Genomic DNA, 25347 nt, shown 5'->3' with positions numbered 1-25347 from the left:
TTTTTTCATCCTTGGAGTAATTGTACAGGAACAGTTGGGGTATGTCAGTGCACTGTACAGTGAAGTATGTGGGAATGCCGAGCCTGTTCTTTGCCCACTCGTTTTCGTCAGGAAAAAAATGGTGTCTGTTTGGTCCTTGTCTAATGTCAGCTGCATGGTTGTCGAAATTATAAACGCCTGCGTTAGGGGCCACGTTTAAGTGGGACTGTGACAGAGGGACCCCTCACGGCCTATGATTGTGGACAGTTATCAAGAACAAAGACCTTTGTGGTGGTAAGTGGTAAGTGAATGAAATATATACAAGTTGGTCTGCACTTTAATACAATATGTTGGTTATGACCCAATGACGACCTTTCCTTTTTTTTGAGCTAGGCACTTTGGCAAGCCTGTGGTTGGTAAAACCCTTGAGGCTTGAGTAGCCTATGGATAACACCTAACCAGGTTTTGTTTGGGTTTTAACCTGGTTTAAGCTATAAAACTCAGTTTGGTGAGTTGTTTGGGTGCCACCAAATTTCTATTTGGTCAAAAGCCTAGTTTTTTATTAAGAAAAAAAACCGCCCATCATCGACTGAACATTGGCTGACCCCCAGTTGGTAAAACCCTTGCGGTCTCCTTTGCCCACTGGAGAGTACACCCAGCTTCAACCATGCGGCAAGGGACACTCTCTGCAAGTTGTCAACAGCTTCGACCATGCTCGTTTCTAAGTTGTCAACAACTTCAACCTAAAATCTGGATAGTCTTGACCTCGAAAGGATCATAAACTTCATTCTCCATGCTCAGCTCGAGCCATTCAGTCTGCTCTGTCAACTTAATGAATGTTCTTGATGGTGTAGTAGAAATGAGACCTCTCGAAGGTTGTAAAAAATTGCTCAATATTAATGACAGTGCGTGTCTCTCTGATATGTGATCCCTCATCTTATTGCAGACTGGTCTTCATCGGTGAATAAAATCTCTGGCCTTTTCATTTTCTTTCTGCTTGAGGCCGCAGAGATGGATGAGAGTCAGAAGTGCCTCAGCATTGAACATGAATCGTTCGATGAACAGATTCACCACTTTATCGAACTCTTTCAATTTGATTGGGTTTATGTGTTTCGAGTACCATTTTATAGTTATTCCCTCTAGGTTGTGAGGGAAACAAAAGAAGAGGGCTCGATTGTCTCGCTTGAATTTTGCATATTCAGCGAAAAACATGGTGAGGTGTGCCTTTGGGTCGTCAGAACCATCGAATTTGATAAACTTTCTGGGGAGAATGTCAAGACTGTCATCCTTGTCCAAACCATCGTAGAAGTCTTCGCTTGTGAAGACTTTCTTGCCCTTGTCGTGGACCTGCAGATCTTTGACCATCTCGACCACATTCCTGATTTGTGGTTGGTCAGAATCATTGACAGATTGTTCATTGAATTTGTGGACCGACCCCTGACCCTGAGTCGACTTGTGAAATGCGTGCTGAGTCTCAAACTCTTCATCGATATCACTCACAGATTCTGATTCATCAGATGTATTCTCATGTTGGATACGCTTTTTAGACATCTTCAATTGCTTTTCAGTTTTTGACCCTTGGTCTTCTTCTTGGTGGAGATCTTCTCTGAGCTAGCTCCAGCCTGTTCACTCATCATTTTCTGAAAAAGGGCATACATCTGCGGATCAACATCATCATTATCATGTTGGCCCTGACCCTTGAAAGATCGTTGAGACGACATCTCCTGCTCAGATTCGAAAGAGTGATCAATATACTGAGTAGGGGCAGTCTTTTTGCAGGATCTTGTCAACACCATGAAGGATTGTTCTCTGTAAGGCAAAACTGAGTTTTAGGTTCTGAGAATGATTTTGAATAGAAAGTAAAATATTTGTTGGGAATTTTGGTAGACAATTAAAAGAATATCTCATTACTAGGGACTGAGTCATCGCTGGAGTCACGACAATTGCGTTGCTATTCTTAAGAAAATAAACAACTGAAAATGTATCTTATTACCTAGACAAAGTCGTCAAACCATGATAGAATGAAAATTGAAGGAATTTTATTGAAGAAAAACATGATTTTATTAATAATAAGCTTGACAAAGAGGAGGAGGACATACAATTTTTCACCACTCCTTAATCAGCGAACACTCAAGGACCCAAAAAAAGAGTGAGGGTAACAAAAGAATTTCAGCCATATCTGGCAGAATGGTATGCTCCAGACCACTGTGTTGATGTGAGATCGAATTCTGGCATGATTCCTGATAGTAGCCGAGCTTTTACACGCTTATGTTTATGAGAGAATTACCTGACACATCACTCTGGATGGTAGTAGGTGCAGAAGAATGAGCCAAATAGCTTGAACCGCTTGCCATATGCATAAGTGTATCTGGGAGGTGACTCCTGACGATCGAAGTAGTCCCACACGACCTCTTCCTCTTGAAGGTTATCGATCAAGAATCAGTATCGTGCAACTGGAAGAAGCTTTTCACCATTGTATCTGAATGAACTGGCTCTGGTGGGCACATGCCAGAGGAACTAGGACTGCAAGGAATAGGTGCAGCCTTCAACTAGAATTGATTCTCCGAGTGTGAAATGAGTCAACCCTCGGTACAAAAAAGCAAGTGCGGCCATGACTATAGAGAGGCGGCTGGTCTGTCGACTTTCTCACCTTCGCAGAAGCTGCACTATCCTGATGTCCATATAATTCTGTCCGCCTGGAAAGAAGGCCAGTTCTACAATGCATAATACCATTGTGTGTTGAATTTTCTCTCGAGTTGTTTTGGATAGTGAACTGACTTCTACAAATGTCTCATACTATCGGTAGATCTCGAGCAAATCCACATATTTGTTTCCATTTTTCTTGATCAACGACTAAGACTTACGTCTTGTTATGCGAGCTAAAGCATCTTGGGGATCCAGACCCTTGACATTGATCAAAATATATTATCTAATAGATCTCCAGGCTAACCGGTTGGCTCGGGCAATCCTATGATCTCTGAAAATTCATCCATCAACAGGGTCATCTCTCCCTATAGAAACTAGAAGGTACAAGTGCGCGGGTTCCACCGTTCTGCTAGTGTATGAATCAAATTGCCGTTGATTGTCAGCTTCCCCACTCCGGATGTCAGTTCTAACCCACAATCGCTCAGATGGTCCAGAAACATACGAGCGAAATTTTTGAGCCATGAATAATACCACCGGAGAATGAAAGATCTGGTGTTAAGAGTTTGATGCTCGAAAAGACTTTGTCGTGCCTCGTAGGAGATGTGACCCTTAGGAAAGACAAAGTCGAGTTGATTGGATGCCATCAGACTGGAAAATAAGAGAAATTGGAATGAGACTTGGGAAAAATACAAAAAATTTGAAAATTATAGGTAGAATAAAAATAAAGTTGAAAATTCGAGATCCAGAAGAACGAAAGGATGAAAAATCACCTGAAGTTTTGAGAAAAAAATAGATAATTTAAGAAAAATCATCCAAGGTTTTGAGAAAATAGCAAGAAATGCTTCATAAATTAGAAAATGAGGTATTTTGGAAAATCGTCTAGTATTTTGGAAAAAAATGGAGAAATATGGGAAAACAAAGGAAAAATAATTATGATACATCACATCCTGCATAAACAATTATGCACATACAACATTCCCTAAAAAGCTGACTCTAAATGCATCAATTTTGAAAGAGCTGTAAGACCCTAATTTTAACTCTATGGTTCAGATCAGCTGTGTTCAATCATGCTATACCGATATACTCGAGGCGAAACTTGAAGTACGTGACATAAAAATTCATCTCTGGTTCTAGGCTTGTATTTTCTCTACATCTTTGAGTGTATGCCGATATACGTTAGACTATGGCCCTTGCTACGTGGCAGGGGGGCGTCAGCCCAAATAAGTAGCCTAGTTTTGAGGCTTTATCCCGAACTATGGTTATGGAAGAAAGCCCAGCAACGTGAAGACCGAGTAGAAATAGGTGGGGTGGTTTTTTGAAAACTGGTCATATGCAAGCAATTCAGAAGGCTTCAAGACCCAAAGAAGTAAAAATTTGAAAATTTTGAAGAAGCATACATTGTTTTCATACAAATCCTAGATTGAGGAGGGTTGTATGAGACCTAAGTCTGTGTGAACATGGAAAATTCCTCCTCAATTTAGTCCTACCAAACCATGCCTAAGTCTACGTGAGATCCATGTCAGCTGGGTTCAAGTCTAGGCTCCTAGGTTCACATGATATCATGAAGTAAAAGCTGGCATTTTGTAGAACACGATTTTGATAATTGAACTGAGCTAAGGCACACAAATGATCAGGCGAAGACAAGTCCCATCATGGTCGCCAAACCTATTATCATTGCAAAATTTTACTTTTACAAGTCAAACTGATCTTTAAAAAAGATTTTGAAAATAACTCGCCTCCGTTTTAAAATTCAGGATAATTATGAAGAATGGGACTCGCCTGTCGGTACGACGTTCAACCGTTCCTGACGCCTTTATCAGGGGTAATTGAATCAAGGATCAATAGTGTGCTTTAACTAAGTTCGATTATCTGAATCATGCTCTATTTTCTTAAAATGCACAGAGAATCAGACATATGCTATGAAGTTTTGAAAAGATGCACATTTTGAATAATATGATGTTTGCTTCTGAGATTTTGAAATTCTTGAAAAAGAGATTTATTGGGAATCAGGAATTGCATTGGAAAATAACTTTTGAAGGGAAAATGGATTCTCAGAAAGATTAGAACTTTGAGAAAATCAATTTTTTGAGATTTGAACTGCTTTTTCTGAGAAAATCGATTTTTAAAGGGGATTTGGGAATTCTGAGAAAACCAATTTCAGAAGTAATGCAAAGATTTTGAGAAAATCGATTTTTGAACTTTGAAAATGAATTTGAGAATGTTAAATCATTTTAAAATCATGATTTGAACTTGGAAAATACTTGAAATATCATTTGAAAAATTAGAGTTTTTGAGAAAATCAATTTCTGAGAAAGACTTAGAATTTTTTGAGAAAATCGATTTCTCTGAATTAAATTGAAAGCATATGATTGTTTGAAATGATTAAAATGAATGAATATGGATTTGAAAGATACTTTCTGAGGGAATTGAGAAAATTCTTTTGATTTTTTGAGAAATGCAGTGCATTTTTGAAGTTAGCCTAAAAGTGTAGGTTGAATGTGGCTAATACGAAGATCACAAATTTGGGTTTCATTCGTATTCTGACTATGACCATAAATACGAATTCCACCAAATTTACCAACTTTCTAAGAGCTTGTGCACGTGCCATACGTGTCAACCATAGTTGATTTGAAAAAATATGCATGAATCATACATCAGATATTGAAATTGTATAAAAGTAAACTATATGCAATGCATCCAATTCTAAGCAGAAATATAACTCTTATTCCAAATTTATTTATAATTTATATCACTAATTAAATTTAAATAAAGGAAAATAAAAAAATACAACCTTGAATAACCCTAAAAAACTAGAAAACTTGTTAGTGAAGATATGTTGACTTTTCTAGATTTATCCAGTAATATATGGAAATTATTGGATTTATCTAGATATAGGCATTTTTCCATGTTTTTCCTTATATAAACATAATAAAGAATAATGTAAAATTGAAGAAATAATAAAGATAAATAACTTTAAAATTCATAATTTGGAAAAAAATGACAAAAATACCCCTAAAACAAGACTATGGCCTTGAAAATAGGTTTTTCAGAAAATATTTTGGTAAAATTTTGGATTTAGGGTTTAAGAATACTCAAATCAAAGCCAAATCGAATATGCAATTTCCTAGCATGATTCTAAATATGTACAAACCCTAAAAATATAAAATTTTATAAAAAAAAAACAGAAATATCATGAAAAACACGATTTTGCTAGTATTTCGGGATCCTGCAGACACCCTATTTTGCAATATAATCAATTCAAGCATCAAATGAATTCCAAAATTAATAAAAATTGACATTTGCACTTTTAATAACCCTAAAATTAAACTGGAATCATGAAAACCTATTTTTGACATAATTTAAATATAAAAATTATACAAAAACCCTAAAATATATTATTTTTATCTGCGGGCATATACCTATCATAGTGTCAGACCCGAATCAGGGATCAAATCATCATAGAAATTCATAAAATTATACAGACGAGTAATAGATTAAAAAACAAAGATTCTCCTTTTGACAGATCAAAAAAATCATCTTTGGTTAGGGATATAATGTTTTGGCAATTTGTACTTGAATTTAACGAATATAAAATATGTTGAAATAGGTGTTTCTGATTTCGGGTACAGACAAAAATAGCAAACTTCATTCAAAAATTCTAAAATTTTAGTTGTGAATAGTAGAAGTTCATAAAAAGAGTTCTCTCTTTACAGATTGTCAATCGGATCTTCTAGTTAGGGAGATACAATTGACAGAAGTCGACTTAAGATTTAAATAAAGCATAACGAGTTCTAAGAAGTTGATCCTAATTTCTGACAGAGGAAAATTAGTAGACAGAAATAGAAAAATATAAGAAAATCACAAAAAATAATAGACATCAATACAAAGCTACTTCAGTTTACGAATTACAAATTGGACCTCGAATGACAAAAATATCACATCTGCAAGTTACACCTAAATATCAATAGCGATTTTAAGAAACATGAATCACGGTTCAACTTTGTATTTTTTGACAGGGTTCCTGAATCAAAACCACCTAATTTTTTTATAGAGAGTTACTGACAAATTCATGGATCAACCATAAAAAAATCAGAATTTTCTATAGAAGATTTAAATACAAAATAACACAATTTCTACAAACCTAGAATCAAAACATACGAATATCTAGTAAAATCCTAAAAAAAAATTTAAACATGAAAAATAACAAAAACAAATATGTAAATTGTATAACAAAATTGAAGTAGATGCTAGAACATGTAAAAATAACACTAACATAATGATAAAATAAAAAAAAAGTACAGGGAATCCATGGTTGAATTTGATTTACCCTTTGAAAATATGGATTTAGCCCATTTAACGGGCAAAACTCATATTTCGTTGGTTAAAAACACAAAAGATAGAAATCTAAATGATTCTAATGGATTAGAATCCCCAAAAATAGCATTAAACAGAGTTAGATCATCTTCTTAGACCGAACTTGAGGTTCTTGAATAAAATCCATGGTTAAAAACCATGAACAAGGGGGCGCCCATGGTGAAATCCATGGCTAAATCATAAAAAAATAATAAAAAGCATAAAAGAAAGCATAGAACATTACCTTGGGTGGATGCAGCTGCAAGGAGGAAGAAGAAGGTGATGGGAGGAGAGAGCAACTCCAAGAAAATAAGAGATTGAGGAATAGGGGTCGCCCCCCCCTATGGGCTCTTTAAATAGAAAATTTTAGGTCTAACTATTTTTGAAAGTTTAGTGCTTTTAAAACTCTATCTAAAGCTATTAGTGGGGGGCATTTTTTCTGAAATTTCCTAACCTATATGGACTCTAGCTAACTCAATTAAAACCTAATTAGACTCCTAACTAACCTAAAAGACCCCCAAATGTGGCGCCACCTAGTGTGGGCCCACATTGGGTTTTTAAAACTCCAATTTAAAACTTAAAAAAACAATAGTTAAAAACCAAAGTTAAAATGAATTTTCCAAAATTGACTTAGACTCTTCTAAACCCCTAATATAACTAGGACATTGACTAACCCTGACTTCTGCAAATGTGGAGCCACCCAAAGCGAGCCCCATTTGGTTTTTCAAAAACAATTTTAAAACTTGAAAACGAGAGGTTTTTCGAAAGATATTCAAAAGTAGACTTGAAATTGAAAGTTTTGAAATGACACAGAGTCCTGACTAGGTCAGAACTCCTCCGTATATGGCACCAACTAAGTGGGCCCCACATCAGGGTTTTGAAAAATTTGAAATGAAGACTTTAAAAAGGAGTTAAAATCAATAAATGGAATTCAAAAGTTTGGAAAGTAAAGTTCTAAGCAGGCTGAGACTCTGGACCAGAGTCTTGAAACAATTAGGACTCTGAGATTTTAGATTTTTGAAAGCCGAATGAAGAAGTTTTTAAAAGATTTTATCAGAATTGGTGAAAATACGTCGGAAAATATAGTCAGGGTTAGAGTCCTAACTCAACCGAAACTTTGAAATAGAGTCCTGAATCAACCAAAACTCTACAAAATAGACCAATTTTGGAAAAACAAATGGAGAAAATGGAAATGTAGGTAAAAACAAGATTCAGAATAGAGTCCTGATCAGATTAGGACTCTGAGACAGAGTCTTGATCGGACTAAAACTCTAGTTTTTTGGGGTCTTTTCTGAAAAACAGATGAATGAATTTGTAAAAACCTATGAAAATGACAATAATCAGTGAAATCAGAAGAGTTTTGATCCAACTAGAACTCTGGGGACAAAGTTTTAATTCGACCAGGACTCTTAAAATTTTGGATTTTTAAGAAATCAAACAAGAAAATTTTGAAAAATAGGTGAAAATAAGGTGAAAATTGAAGTCCGGTTTACAGTTTTGATCTGACTAGGACTCTAAGAAAGAGTTCTAATTCGACTAGGTCTTTGAGAATTTTTGATTTTCAAGAAAACAGATGATGAGATTTCAAAAAGAACTTTTGAAAACCAGTGAAAATAAAGTGAGAAAATGAACTCGGGATAGAGTTCTGATTTGATGAGGACTTTGAGATAGAGTCCTGATTCGATCAGGACTCTGGGATAGAATCCCAAAATTTTGAAACCCTGTGATAGAAGTGTAGCAATTTTGGTTTATGATGAGATAAATGAGGAGTTTTTTAACAGATTCTCTCAGAATTGAAATCAGGGTCAGTCCTGATCCAACTGGGACTCTGGGGACAAAGTTCTAATTCGACCAGGACTCTTAAAATTTTGGATTTTTAAGAAATCAAACAAGAAAATTTTGAAAAATAGGTGAAAATAAGGTGAAAATTGAAGTCCAGTTTAGAGTTCTGATCTGACTAGGACTTTGAGAAAGAGTCCTAAGTCGACTAGGTCTTTGAGAATTTTTGATTTTCAAGAAAACAAATGATGAGATTTCAAAAAGAACTTTTGAAAACCAGTGAAATTAAAGTGAGAAAATGAACTCGGGATAGATTCCTGATTCGATGAGGACTCTGAGATAGAGTCCTGATTCAATCAGGACTCTGGGATAGAATCCCAAAATTTTGAAACCCTGTGATAGAAGTGTAGCAATTTTGGTTTCTAAAGAGATAAATGAGAAGTTTTTAACAGATTCTCTTAGAATTGAAATCAGAGCCAGTCTTGATCCAACTGAAACTCTAGAAAAAGAGTCTTGGTTCAACTAAAACTCTGCGTTTTGACTCCTTTTGAAAAGTTTTGAAGAAATTGGTTGAAAACCGGTAAAAATAACGATGAAAGCTAGAGTCCTAATCCGACTGAAACTCTGAGGTAGAGTCATAATTCAACTGAAACTCCAGAATTTTGGCTTTTTTTTTTTGAAAATCAGATGAGAAGGTTTTCAAAAACAGGTGAAGAACATGAGTAAATGATGAAATCGAGATAGAGTTCTGATTCGATTAGGACTCTGAGAAAGAGTACTAATTCGACTGGGACTCTATAATTTTGGCCAAAACAAAAATTTTTGAAAGTTTTTCTCAAAAATAGGTAAAATGGTAGTAAAAGGTAAAGTTTCGATCTGACTAAGACTAAAAAAAAAGAGTCCTGATATAACTAGGACTGTGAGATTTTGGCCAAAATGTCAGAAATAAACAAGGGATGAGATCGCCTCTGATTTAAAATCAAAATGGAGTTTTGAAAAGGTTTGAAAAGAGGAAAAGTGAGAGCTCTGATTCAACTAGGACTGAGATTTTTGAGAAATTTGATAAATGAAGGATTCCAGAAGCAACACCACCTAGATGGGTCTCATCTGAGAGTTGAAATCAATTAAAAATTAGATTTAAAACAAATCTAAATTATTTTTTTAAAGAAAATAAGATCCTGGGGGTTAACAAATGAAAAATGTCGGTTCAAAACCCAGGTTTTGAAATTAATTTCGAAAGAAAAGTTTTAAAACTCGAATTTGGATTCAATGTTTTGAAAAACAGGAGTGCTGGATCTCGAGAATAAGATGCAATGACCTGCAATGCAATGAAATGTCATGCCAAATACATGCAGTGATATGCAATGACATATAAAGTGTAAACCTTGGATGAGGGACTTGAAATCCCGAACCCCAACAGAGATAAAGAATTTGGAGATTCTCATCTGAGGGTGAGAATTGACAATTGAAATAGACCCAAAACAAAGATTGAATCTTGATTATAAGATGGAGTGCTTGAATTTTTTATAAAATTTGGGTTGTGAACAACCCTGAGTCAGATTTCGACCAGCTGGTTCATTGAAGAACTCAGAGAGTGGGTCCCAGTGGTAGGAGGCAGGTGTTTGTGAATGAGGGTGAAAATTTGGGGTGTTAAAAGCATGCATGGACGATCTTTGGAGGAGTTGCTTCTTTATTGCTTGCTTCATGCACAAGTGTATTAAAAAAAGGTTTTTGAAATAAACAGTATAAGATTAGGGAAGATTTGGGGCAGTCTTTGATGAAGATTTTGGGTCGTCTTTGACGAACAATTGGTGTATTGGAGGTGACTTCAATACTATTCTTCGCTTGGATGACTCTAATCGTGGGCAATTGTACTCAAAGGGCATCCGTCAGTTTGCCAATTTTTTGAAAGCCACTCAATTATCGGACCTTACAATGCAAGGGTCATGTTTTACATGGTTTAATAAGTCGGCGGCGCCGGTGATGAGAAAACTTGATAGTTTTTTGGTCTTTATGAATATGCTCCTACAATTTTATGACATGAAGGCTTCAATGGATACGATTTCAGTGTCAGACCATTCCGTGATTTGGTTGTCATGGGGGTGAGGGTGGTGAAAGATGAAATCAATGTTTTGGTTTTGAAAATTGGTGGCTTAGAAAGCCAAACTTCTCGGATCTATTATGTGAATGGTGGAATTCAACTTCCATTATGAGTGGTTGGGCAACCCAAAGAATCAATGTTAGGCTATGACATGAAAGTCAAAATTATCGAGCAGAGCTGGTAAAAAATGCATTGCAAAATTTAGGGACTTGGATGATTGAGAAGCTCGGTTAACGGTTATACAACATCATGAGAAAGAGACAATGGTTGTGGAGGCATCCAATATAAAAATAGAATGTCAATATCTTATTAATCTTATTGGCGAGTGGAGGCTGCGACGGTGGAAACAAAGGGCCAAGTTCTCATTTCTTCCATGTTTGTGCATCTTCGAGGCGAAGGATAAATGACATTTCTTCCTTGGTTATTGATGGGGTCTAACATGAAGGTTCTCTTATTTTTACCTAGCACCCACCAACTTTTTCAAGGTATAGCTTTCTTATGAGGTTATTGCGGACTATGACGTTTTGCTTATGCCATTTAAATCTATTAGCGAAGATGTTTAAGGGGGTATAACTACGACTTTCACATTAGATGAAATTCAAAAAGCCATATGGTCTCTTCCTAATGAAAAACTCTGGGCATCAATGGATTTTCTATGGAGTTCTTTAAACACTCTTGAGAATTTGTCAAAGCTAATCTTCTGCAAATGATGACAAACTTCCACTACCATGCGAGAATTTCGGAAGTCATGGGCAAATATATGCTTGTTTTTATTCCTAAAGACCCTCTAGCCGATGACATTGATAGATTCTAACTAATCTCTTTGGTGGACACTCTCTTTAAGATCATCTCCAAGATTTTGTCATCCAGAGTTAAAGGCTTAATTGGGCATCTTATATCGTAGTTACAAAGTGATTTCATTCTCGAACATCGCCTTCACGATGCAGGTGTATCATTTACTCCATCAAGCTTTCAAGTACACAATCACTTGTTTTGAAAATTGATCTCGAAAAAGCTTTTGATTCATATGCAAAAATGAGGATTGGTAATAAATAAGGACATCAGATCAAGGAAATGTTGTCCCTAACCTCGATTGTAATGTCTCTTAATGGGAAAGTGGAAATTTTTTTTAAGCCTAGAAGGTGTGTTTTCCGTAAATGCAAGGTATCCCACTTACTATTTGTGGATGACTTCTTGATATTTAGAGAAGCATCAGAGATGGGCCTTATGGGTGGTACTTAAATGTTTTTCAGTGATCTCGGGCCTTCGTATAAATGAGGGCAAGAGTCAAGTCTTGGTGTTTAATTAACTCTTGGAAACAACTCAATGGTTGGCCTTCAATATTGTGATGCAAGAACTCTTCCAATGAAGTATTTAGCCCTACTGCTCCATTTGAGGGTCTCTAGAAAATCACATTGAAGCATGGTAGAGGATAGAATCACCCAAAAAATTTGGTCATGTGCATCCCACTTGCTCTCTAGGGAGGGTATTCTGAGACAGACTCAATTGGTTATGTCTGGCTGGCTTTTTTTCTCTTGAATGTATTCTGCTTCTTTTTGCTGTATATTTGTACTAGCTTTTATTTATATTAATATATCCTTTCTTAAAAAAAATAAAATTCTTGGTCACAGCCTCATAGGTTCAAACTTGTGATCATCTTTCATATGTTAGGTGTGTAGAATCACAACTATGATTCCTCGGTCTGTGATTCAACTTTCACATGTTTGTGGGTGGTCTGTGAAAGTTGTGTGCCTGTGATTTATAATCACAAGAACTTGAGAAATTAAATCCCACTTTCAAAAGGCATTATAATCGTGTTGAAGTTTTTAAATTGTAAGAACTAGGGATGCAAATCAAGTATCAGACACATATGAGTTTGGATCCGACTTTTTGGATCGAATAAGAGCATTACCATGTTTCCCTTTCATGCTGGTAATTTGAAAGGCACTCTCAACCACCAAACCATACGGTCCAAGTTAATATGATGTGAACTTGACTCAAGCATAAAGTATGCAATTCCTGATAATTAAGGGTGTCAAGGGATCAGGTTTGGTTCAGACCCAGCTGAAACCAGACTTGGACCCAATTTCTGGGTATGGTATCAGGTTCAGACCTGAGTCTAATCAGGTCTACTATAAGAAAACCATACCCGGACCTGATAAGAACTACATGAACCAGACCTAGACCCTACCCAGTAAAACCATATTTTTTTATCATTTTTACATTAAAAATTGCAGGTCATAATTGGAACTCAATTCGGGTCTGAGTCTGGTATAAAATTTTACAAACTATACCCAGGTCCATCCATGTATTAATCCGACCTTCGGGTCTGAACCCAGATCTTAATCGGGTTTTCTTATTTATCACCATACCCAGACCCTATAGGGTTTGGTTCGAGTTAGGTCTGGGTACACCCGATCCATTGACAGCCCTAATGATAATGAAATAATAAGGCCTGTAAGTTCGTTTTTGGTTTTACTTTTTATTTTTTGAAAGGGAGAAAGCACCGGTTTGATTAGGACGTTTTTCTCCCAAGTTTTTTTTATTTGGATATCTCGTTATGGGCCAAGAGGTGCTACATTGACTAATTCCTCTGCTACGGTGTCTGCACGTAAAAACTCTACGAGTCCTCTGCTCCGACCAAGGACAGTTTCCTCTCGGCTTCAGCCTTGCAGCAAATGACACTCTTGGGATGACAGTGGACCTGGGTGGGGGACAAGGTCTCCACCCCCCTTCTGTCTAAAAGTTTTGCTCTCCATCCCCGCTTTAATCCCTATCTGGGTTTTGATTTTAACCTTCATCGCCGCCTCCATCTCCGTTTCGTGTCCTCCATCCACAGTCCAAACGAGGCGAGGTGGGACGGAACCCCATTTCTCTCCAGTCCACTGTCATCGCTAAAGGCATTTTAGTTATTTTACTAACGGGGATCGGGAACGGGGACGGGGTGGGGGAAAGCATAAGTCCATCTCCGCCTCCATCCCGCATGGGTTTTGATTTTAACCTTCATCCCTGTTTCATGTCCTCCTCCATCCCCGTTCCAAATGGGGTGAAGCCGGTCAGCGCCCCATTTTCTCTCGGTCCACTGCCATCCCTAGTATCGAACTCTCAACATCCTTCAACTTGAAGGCTTTAGGCTGAGCCACCAGGCCAAGTGTGTGGAGCCTTTGTGTATGCTTGTTAGCATGTTGCATAAAGCAGCTGACATGCTTTTCAGTCTAGAATCCTACTACATAGTTTAACTGGTAACCTCTTCATGTCTGGACCAATAAATATCAAAATCAATACTTTTTTTAAAAAGGCAAATACCAAAATCATTATTACTCTATGCGTACAATTTACCCCCAATCCTAACATACACATATGTCTAAACATTAAGAATTTTTTTGTGAAAGTAAATTATATTGCAATGAACAGTGACATGCAATCAAAACAGAGCAGATAGTGAGCTTATGTACAGGTGAAGAAAACAAACGCAACCACAGGCCAAATAAAGAGAACTAGAGATTGCTAACTCAGTGGTTTCCACCAATGCAGGTCCTCGTCTGGCCATTTAGACTTGGCGAGGCCAGGACATATATAGTGAATATGTTGGAGGCCTGCTATCTTCCCCTTGAAAACTCTACTGTTTGTTTCCTTCCATAAGTACAAACATGCTGATATAAGCCACCATCTCCAGATCCATTTAGCCTTCTTTTTGGCGCTGGAGCAAGGGAGTAGTAAGGAGAAGGGATCTGATATTGTCTGTAGATCGTGGCAGAGTAGGCAGCATTGGCCAGGCCTTGGGAGAGAAGCCAAACGAATGCAGGGCATTTACTAAACAAGTGATCACTTGATTCATCAGCGCGTGATTACTATCTAACATTAAGAATTTAACCTTTTAAAATATATTAAACTTTAATTACTCCTACTTTTATGATGAATGGTTTATTCAAAACCCCTTTAACCTTATGGTAATAAGTTAGAATACATGAAAAAAAAGGAAACTTTTGGCCACCAGCTTGAGGGCACATTTGCGTGCTGCAAAAAGTGGTGGGATTCCAATGAAGCACACGGGGCCCCATGCGTTTGTGCGGTACCCACAGCGTCCCGTCGAAACACGGGATTTCTTTTCTGCGTGGAAAGAGTCTCGTTTTTCAGAGGGAGGGCGACCCTTTCAGCAGAAATGAAGTCCGACTGTCGGACTTCGTTTCTGGGGACAATGGGTATGCACTGGACGATGCGCAGAGCCCCTGCCCGTGACACAAACGCGCTCTGAGAGATGACCATCCCCCTCACGCATGAGAGCTATAAAATCCCTCATGCAACCTCCTCCTCCACCTAGCAAGAGAGCGACAGGAGAGAGAAAGACTAGAAAATAAAAAGAAAAAGCAGTTTATAGAGAGAGGACGACTTATCGGACTGTCGGCGACGCCAGTAAGATGTTCTCGCCTTCTTCTTTTTCTCCTTTCTTTTTGCGATAAAGAGAGGGCGTTTCACTAAAAAAAACAAAAGCAGAGAGAGAGAGAGGGGACCGGTCGGCCAGCTCCCTCTGTCACAGGGAGGAAGGAGGGAGAGGGCTGGCAGGGGCCGACCCCTTTACATTTGAAAAAAATGAATGGGGGCATCTGCGTGGGTTCTTTAAAAAGAACCAGATTGAACCAGATGAGTAAAAAAAAGGGGGTTTTCGTGTCGAACCGGTTCAGACTGAACCAGGTTCAGAATGAATCAGTTTGAACCGAATCGATTTGAATCGAATCAGTTTGAACCAAACCTATTCAGACTGAACTAGTTCAAACTGAACTAAACCGGTTCAGACTGACTCAGAGAGACTGAACCGGCAAGTCGGGTCTGACTGGGTCTTGGTTCTCAGTTCGGATCAGGTTTGATCTCGATCAGACCTGTTTGATTGTTTTGAATCTTGTTCGGATCAATTCTAAATCTAGATCAGAACTGGGTCTAGATCCAACCTGATAGTTCTGGATCCAGATTAGAGTTGAATTCAGATATAACTCATAACTGAATAGACCAGTTCTGGATCCAGATCAGAAATGGGTTTGAATCCAATCAGATAATTTTAAATCCATATCATAAATGAATCTAAATCGAGTTTGTGATTTATTTTTGAATTTTGAGAATAATGATCAAAATGATCATAATGCCCTTATGTGTACCCAAGAACTGTTTTGATAAAATGGGCATAACTTTGTACTCTGAACTCAAAATTGAGTGAGGTTTGGTGCGTTTAACTAATATTGTAGAGGAGAATCTACTTGTTTTCCAATTTTGGTCAAATCAAGGGCACAAAAATTGAAGTTTGATGAGTCAAGTCGAGATGGGTATTTTGATAATTTTGTTATAATATAAGAGGTTATGCATATTAATACAAATATGCTTGTGTAATGATCCGATCCTACTACTAGAGTATCTTGCGACTCAATTTCGATCAGAGCCCAACATTCGTAATGAGCATGATTAGAAAGATAGATCTTGAGTATGAGCATGATATACATAAAACGATCATGCATATAATTATTGCAATGAAGTGAGTACATACACATGTTAGTCGTGATATATCATGCATAATAGAAAAAAATTATTTTGTGATAGCATATCTGAATGATAAATTGCAAATAACATGCATCATGATGAAATTGTGATTAAATTTGAGTCTCTTATTCTATTCATGTCATGTGAATGGATATATTGAGATTATCATGCATAACCTCTTAAATCTCGAAAGTAGTGATCTGTGGTAAGAGCTATCTGGTCCGTGGTCAAAGTGCAACCACCATGGAGAGTGTGTCATCGGTGATTTAACGATGTGGAGACTTTACATCGTTACACGCTTAATATGAGATAAGTGTGAACCTTAATGTCATCATGAGATTAAAGAGTGTGATCAACCATGATCATTTCACAATATCACTCGTGAGAGAACGAGTGAAATACAGTTTAAAAATATGGTTCAATATGTTGAACTTAGTTTATGACTTAGGGTTATACTCACATTGTGTTTGATACCCTAGACGATCATAGATAGTTGAGAACCATCATGGTTAAGATGTAGCATGAACTATGCCGAAATTGAGATTGAGCTTGAGCATGACCTCCCGGTTAGCTACCGGTGGAGTCTCTTTTTTGTTTCACTGCAGTGTCGGGTAGTTTAGAGATCACTGAGAGTGTATGATTAATTGTCTTGCTAACATGTAAAATTAAGATGTTCTATGTGAGTTGTTACACTCATAGACGACTATGACCGATATAGTCAACCTAATGTTAGTTGGTGTGATAGAGTATTTGAGAGAGTTAAAGGAGGATAATTAAAACATATAAACATGTATTGTATGTCGATAACTAAACTCAGACTAGGAGCTTGGAACCCACTACAATTGTAAGTTAAAGTGTTTATTTAATTATAATTATTTCTTACTGGATTATAGACTTACCTCCTTATATAATTAAACTAGGGGTGACAATTGGGTCTGGTTGACGGGTCGGGTCAGCATACCTCAACACGAACCCGACCCGTTTATTAAATGGGTCAGTTGTGGCAAACACGAACCCGACCCATTTATTAAATGAGTAACCCAACACGACACGGTTAACCCGTTTAATAAACAGGTCGGGTCGGGTAAACGGGTTAACAGGCAGGTTGGCGGGTCGGATTCAGGTAAACGGGTTGGCGGGTCGGGTTCGAGTAAACGGGTTGACCAGCCCGCCTAACCCGTTTATTAAACGGGTCAGCCAGGTTGGCATACCCCTAACACGAACCCGACCCGTTTAATAAACGAGTTAGGCGGGTCGACCCATTTACGATACGAACCCGTTTGAGCCAAACCCGAACCCGCCTAAGAAGCGGATTGGCGGGTCATGTCAGATTTTGCCACCCCTAATTACAACTGTAGGTTTCAAGCATACTAACACAGGCAGGATGTGACCGACTAGTTTTATTTCATGGTAGTTTTTATTTTTTTTGCAATTGAATATTTATATATTTGTTATTTTTTTTGTTATCAATAATGAACATTGTGAAAGAAGAGTTATTTGGAAAAAGAATGAAAAAATTTTTAGCCATGTTTTCTCTAAGTGAATTCCGTATGCTTTCCCTCTGAGAAGTAATACTAACCAAACTTGAACTCTCGAGGTCCCAGATTGGGGTGTTATAGTCCTAGATTTAGATTTTTGATACTCATATCCAACAATATGCATTGGACTTGAACCAAGCACGGCCAAAACTTTGAAACCATTGTACCCATGAAAGCATAGATCTTGTGCTTTTTGAAATGATCCCTGCCCTTAAATAACCCAGGTTCATGTTTAATTAAAGGTTTATTGCAGCAATTGGAAGTAGTCCGGTGTTCATGTGACCCATAAAACAGAAAATTGAGCAATAACTCTTCCTTCAACATTATATGAAACATTATTCCACAAGGCACTTTGTTGCACTTTGCACCCCAACCAGAACACATGCTACCAAACCCCAACAGTCACCTCAGCTTTGGCACCAAAACACACACACACACACAATGTTGCAAAGTGGCTAGCAAGCAATAAGCTCAATATGAATGTGTGATATGACTGAGCTTACATCACACATATATTTCGGTTCTATAATTCAAGATTCAAATACTAGAACCTTTGGTCCTAAAACAAAATGAATAATTGATTTGAATCTATAACTGAGTTTTGCATACATCTACGTGAACATATGAAAAAAAATTGACTTCTACATAAAATGCGTATGAACTCACATAGAATAACTCAAAAACCATAGACTTCTATGTAAACCACTACAGTGATGTGTGAAAAACTCGTAGAAGACAAAATGCACTCTAAAAAGAGTAGATCAAGAATATAAATGGATAAAAGGCCAAGAGAAATGCAAAGACAAACAAATGAAACAATCATCAAATACTTCCACATCAACAGATAAAATATAAATATACGAATATAAAAAAATTAGATAAAATATACAATTATTACATGTTTGATAAAACAATTTTTGCAAACTGTAGCTATCCAAGTATTATTAAGGGATTGAATGATTGATAATGAGTACAATGTCTCCACATCATCTTTATGATTTAAATTCCATGAATCTATATATCAAGAAATTAAGTAATTCCTAGGAACACTTGCTGATTCAAGAAAGGAAAAGCTATAAGATCAAATAGATTTCTTGAAGAGCATCTGCCTAAGAGCCATCACTTGTACTGTGTAATGTTTGATCAACATACTAGAACAACATGTGCAACCTTAACTCTTTGATCCAAGACATGTCCTCAGAAGAAAATTCATATTTGCACACGTGTGCACATACATACAGGCACACCATACATGCACACGCGTGTCCAAAAGAATACAGAGCTTTGTTCATCATAACAAGATCATATTCATTGGTATCACAAGGAATCTACTGGAAAAACCCCAACATCTCCATATCATCATTGTACAGACCAAATAGCAGTTCCTCCATAGAAAGAAAACACACAATTTGACTTTATTCCTTATAGACAATGCACACACTTATATATGTATATATAAATTTGATAGTCAAGCTGGAGTATGGGCCCCATGGGATTTGAACCCTTGACCCCTCAATTATGATAGTGCTACATAACCATCCAACTATTTTGTTTGATCGCCACACACTTTTTGTTTTTTAAAATTTAATCATAAATTTGTAGGTTAATCAATTATGGTTTACTTATGTTAAGCAATCTTGTATTAAATTAACTTCACCACCCTCAATTGATATCTTCCTTTTTCTTTATTGTATCTAGATTTTATCTTTCATGCTTGCATCTCTACCAATTCATCCTTAGCAACAAATAGGAAAGCAAGAAAAAGGTAAAATGTTTTCCAGATATTCAGTAGTGAAACAACAACCCATAGTGCAGGAATATTCAATGGATCAGGTAATATTTTGGTCCTAGAATTAAATGCCAAGGTAATTTTTAATCAAAGCTAAGTAAAGATAAAGCTATTCGAGGAAATACTCTTCCAGATGCATCTGGCAATGCAAATAATGTGGCTATTTCTAATGGGGGCTTTTCAATGCTTATCTGCTCAGAAAATACTTTCCTCAAAAGGGGCTCTAAGACTTCCAATAAATATAAAATTCCTTAGATTTAAAGGAGAAATGTCACCTTCATGTGTAACAGTACAAGCCCAAATGCATTACATGTATGAAACTGCCGGATAGAAACCTAGAAGGTGTACAAGTCATCACACAGGTCAAGTTTGAAATTTGCATAAATTATTATCACTCAAAAATAATGTGTGATACTGAAAATTTATTGATACACTAAAGAATAAGCAATTGATTTAAGCAGTTTGGAAGCGTAGCATGCAATACAAATGAAGAGATCATGTAAAATGTTACTTGAATGTACTGGGCATGCTAAACTTGGGGATGACACAAAACCAATTTTACATAACACCTTAAGGTGCTCGCAAGGTGATAAAAGTTCTTGGTCTCCGGAGGACAAATTCGATATAAAAAAACTGCAATTTCTAACATGGATTGACTTCATGCAATGAAAAATACATTAAATTACACTTGTAAGTTGGTGCTAGTTGTGGACCCAAAAGAAAAAAACTTATGCTCATGTAAAAGGATATGCAACAGAGTAAGAATTGATATAATTAGTGATCTCCATGATACACATAGTAAGCAGAATGAAAAGTTCCATCTAGTTTCTACTATCAAAATTATATCATGAATGTTTTGCAGTTTCTCATTCTACATTTAGACATAAATAACTAACAAGAGTTTATCATATATAGGTCCCTTTTGCACAAGATATCTATGCAAAGGATGTCAGTTTCTGATTCTGCCAATGTTTTGTGACTCTAGATAAATTTCTAAAGACTGCAAGCCAGAAATTCAAGTTTGCAACTTTTCATTGAAAAAAGCAGTCAATAAATTGGAGGTGCTTGTAATGAAATGGTGGTCTTCAACAAATGCACAAATAACTCACAAACAAGTGTCTATTGGAGACACTACAAGCATGACCCTTGAAAGGGAAGAACACTTGAAAAATAAATAATACTTTATTCATGAACAAAATGCTTAAGAAGCATGGTTATTTACATTGAAGGGGTTCACCCCTATATATACAAAACAATGGGAGAGAGAGGAGAGCTCATTTTGAGCTCTCCAAAAAGAGACGTTGGATTCCAACGTCTCTTAATATAGCTGTTGGACTACAGTCCAACAGCTACTTGCACAGTCAAGTTCCAACAGGAACTTGACTGGATCAAAATATCTAGTTTCTATTGAACTAGATGCTAAAAAAGAAAATAAAAAAAATAGAAAAAGAAAATAATAAAAGAAAATATAATAATATTAAATAATATATATATATATATATATATATATATATATTGCAGTTTACATTTTAACAGTTCGTTTCACTATTTTGTGTTGCTTTGATGTCATCATTCAGAAGTTGCCAGTATTCTCCAAATTTCTCAAATCTTCAATTTGGCAAAAGGAAAAAAGGGAAACTAAAAAGATCTGCTACCAAATGCATCATAAGATTCTAAACCATGGTTTAGTAAGCATGTACTCAGGTTGAATACAAGAAACTAATCGCTGTTGCCTAGAGCATTACTTTTGAAACACAAAGGGTGTGATTAGAAACTTCTGTAGGATATCAATTCCCTTTTTTATTGTGTTCTACTTCTATTTTTGCCAGCTTTATTGACATATCAAGAGCATCCATAAACAAATTGAACACTTATTGTTCTAACAGAAAACCATTTAAGCACACAAACACTTTGGGCATATCTGAACAAAAGGCATCATTTGCAAATTACATACCAATCAGCCTTCTGTCCTGTGTCATCCGATTAATTTTTCTACTGAATCACTAAACGCTCATGAGCTTTAAGATGACTATAAAGTGGCTTGGTTGAAGTTTTTCTTTCTTAAATATTGATGATATGCCAATCTGATTGACCAGTCAACTAGAAATCTCAATCAATATGACAAAACATCAAAATTCAAGTAGGGAACCATTTAAAGAGAATAACCAAAATTCTATGAAGCAACTACATAATAACTCATAACTAAAGATGCACAAAACAAGTTCAGTATCGCAGATACACAAAAAATCAGCAAAATAAGATTATATCACAGAGTGATTAAATATAATATAGTATGATCAATTTAGCATGATAATGCCCAAAGAAAAAATGACTCACAACATAGAAACCTCAAGAAAGATAAGGAAAGAAACCACCACCACCACCAACAACAACAACAACAACAAAAATAACAGCAATTAAGAGCAAGACATACTCTAACTGTTAGCAGAAACCTACCAGAACCTTTCAACTAAAAAAAAACATAATAGCAGGCATCAGTGGCTAGAACCTTGAGAAAAGGGCAGAACTAACAGCGAGCAAAGCAATAAGCACCACCACTTCAATGTGCAGAAAACTTAGTAACCGTGTAACTGTAAAGCAACATCCTGCATCACCCAGTTCAATTGCAATTTCATAAACTTCAAGATATCAAGGACGTTTTGAAAAGTAACTCGCCCCTACAAGCAGAAATTCTAATCTACAGCTGTTCTTCATTGCTAAGCATATTGTTCCCACTAATACTACACAGTACTTAGTTTAAATTTCAACCCATGCCCTGGTGATAACCAATGCTACAAGGTACAGGTGGAGGAAAGACAAATAAGCCATCTCCACCAGGGCCATCCGTTAGACTTACAATGTCGTTTGGAAGAAAAATCACTGCTTATCAAAAGGAACAAAGCTAAAAATAGAACTGTGAATAGGATGAAGCCATATCCTGCCAATCAAGGAGACACTTGCAGGAACTAAATTGTGAAAAATATAAGATGGTGCACACTCAGCTTGCCTCCATATCTGTTCCATCAGGATCATGGCATGTATACATACTTTCAAATAAACTGTACATTATGACGATATCTTTAGCTGTCTCCAGCTTCTGTATCCACCCCTGTTTCCTCTGTCACAACATTTCTCTGATAAAATCAAGATTAAGTGTATCGCGAACAATAAGGAACATCCCAAGTGTAAGAACAATCAGAATCCCAGAAGACATAATTCCTTGCTCCAGTTCTTGAGGTATCTTTCTCCCTCCTCTGGCAGCCTCTATCAGAAGCAGAAGCAAAGACCCTCCATCAAGAGCAGGAAGTGGCAGTAGATTAATCACAGCAAGATTGAGATTTAGGACAGCAGCGAATTGATATAGTCCATCAGTGCTAGATCTTGCTACCTCTGCTCCAACAGCAATGATCGCGATGGGGCCTGAAACCTTACTTGCAGACTGAGAAAAATTGAAAAATGTCTGTTTCAAACTGTCCAAGACATTGAAAGAAAGCCCCCAAAACTCCTTTCCAGCATAGACTACAGCTTGTGCAAGATTGTTCGGTTTCACTTTTGAAACCAAAACATGCGGTGACAACTGAACGCCGATCTTGCCGGTCCCGTCTGAATTCAAATCTGGAACAACATCGATTTCTAATGATTGGTTCCCTCTCTCCACACTGAAGGACACAATCCCGCTTGGGTTCTTCTTAATTATATCAACAAGTTCAAAAACAGAGGTACCACTTCTGGGCAATAGCCTTCCATTAACACCCAGAATTACATCTCCAGACTGCAACCCGTATCGCGAAGCGGCGGAAGCAGCCCGAACTTCCGGCACAAGCACCCCAGGCAAGGCCTCTTGAGTAGGAAGCCCAACAGATAAAACTTGAACAAATATGATCAGATAAGCAAAAACAATGTTTGCAATAACCCCAGCAGAAATAACCAGAACTCTATCAAAAATAGGCCTGTTCTTCAACAGATTCTCATCATCTACCGGTATATCACTCTCGGGATCGTTATCAGGAAACCCCACGAACCCACCAAGAGGAAATGCTCTAATGGAGTATTCAATATTCTTCGCATTAAATTTTGCTAGAATTGGACCAAAACCAACCGCAAATTTACTCACATGGATTCCTTGAAGGCAGGCGGCCAGGAAATGGCCGCTTTCGTGGACAACGATGATCGCGGTCAGGACTGCAACTGCTTCAAGCACGGATTGAGGTCCTTCCAAGTTGCCTAGGCCAAAACCAGGGATTGCTGAAGAGGGTTTTAGCCCCCTTCTCTGATGAAATAATGGATACCCATTTCTTGAAACACTGTCTAGCCTCCTCCAGTGGAACAGTCTTTGGTGGCAGATATGCTTTTTCAGGCAGGAAAAGCAAATGGGTAGTGTCCTGTTGAGCTGAGATTTGGGCTGTAGAGGCCAAATGGATGATGGAGAATTTGCAGGGCCCAATCTCAGAAAAGCATTGCCTGAAGTTGCTGAATGAACGTTTAGCATTTCCTGCAAACGGTTGAGAGAGAGAGAGAGAGAGAGAGAGAGAGAGAGAGAGAGAGAGAGAGATGGGTGGTGTGAATTTGCTCTAAGAGTGATTTTGAAGTTTGAAATGTAGATAGGGAGGATGGGGGTTTAGATATTATGTGGATCACAAAAGATGGGTGATTGTCCGGATACTCTCCAGAGAGAGGACTCAGAAAGTTTCATCTCTAATGAGATTCCCTTGGACAAAATTTGGAAAGATCCCCATCACTTATCAAACAGTCTCTGTACCTCTTCGGCCTATGGGTATTCATGAAACTTGCGTACCCGATAACTTAATATCATATATTATGAAACAAATGGTTATGTTTTTGTAGTTTGAACATGTTAACAGAACCAAGGCTGGAAACTAAGACGAACTGCCCGTGGCTCAGCTTGCATAAAGAGTTTATTTGCAGCTCGGCTCGATTCATATAGCATTGTTGACTACAACAACAACAACTACGCCTTCATCCCAAAACAATTGGGTCGGCGATATGAACCAACAAAGAAAATCATTATGGGTCTTCCATATGAATCCTTCTCCTCCATTCATTTCTATCCAATGCCATGTCTTCGGTGAGGTTCAAATTATTCATATCCTTTCTTATCACCCGACTTTTTTTAACTAATATATTTTCCCATTTCTCTATCTTTCTAACTAGAGCATCATTAGGCCTTCCGAATATGTCCAAACCACCGTAAACCCATTTCATATAGCATACAAGTTTGAAATAATGCAACTTTTTTGTTAATAAACCAAATTGAGCTTCACTCAATAGATTTGTAGTTTAAATTCTATTATTTTTTATTCTGAAAAGTGTATTTTCTTGTAAATGAGCCAGTTCAAGCTTGACTCAATTAACAGCCAGAGCTCGGCTTGGCTCACCACTGAAATGGGCAGAGCTTGAACACCCTCTGTTTGGTTCATTAGGCTAGTTTACCAGCCATAACAAGAACTAGCATTTGTCAATTTTGGATTATATAACCCATCACCCTTTTTATTCCATCCCCACACCGCACCTTGCTCGTGCATTACACTTAGGATACGTGAGAGAGGTACACATGCATACACCACCATCTAGGATGTCAAGAGTGTGATTTTATCCCATACCCACTGAATTAAATT

General features: G+C 37.2%; 1 protein-coding gene across 1 annotated transcript; it reads right to left on the bottom strand.

Annotated features, from left to right (window-relative positions):
- Window positions 1-22323: 22323 nt before the first annotated feature.
- Window positions 22324-24267, bottom strand: LOC149830973 (putative membrane metalloprotease ARASP2, chloroplastic). The gene has a single exon (XM_090013578.1). It carries the CDS (start codon window positions 24198-24200, stop codon window positions 22833-22835), a length of 1368 nt encoding a protein of 455 aa, XP_089869704.1. The 5' UTR covers window positions 24201-24267; the 3' UTR covers window positions 22324-22832.
- Between the last annotated feature and the right edge of the window lie 1080 nt (window positions 24268-25347).

This window comes from Nuphar pumila, chromosome 7 (assembly GCF_984573655.1).
Source record: "Nuphar pumila chromosome 7, dmNupPumi1.hap1.1, whole genome shotgun sequence".
NCBI lineage: Eukaryota > Viridiplantae > Streptophyta > Magnoliopsida > Nymphaeales > Nymphaeaceae > Nuphar > Nuphar pumila.
This window is presented reverse-complemented; position numbering and strand designations above follow the sequence as displayed.

Coding starts and splice junctions, on each gene's coding strand:
- LOC149830973 (XM_090013578.1), bottom strand. CDS start 24,200: ATGCTAAACGTTCATTCAGCAACTTCAGGCAATGCTTTTCTGAGATTG.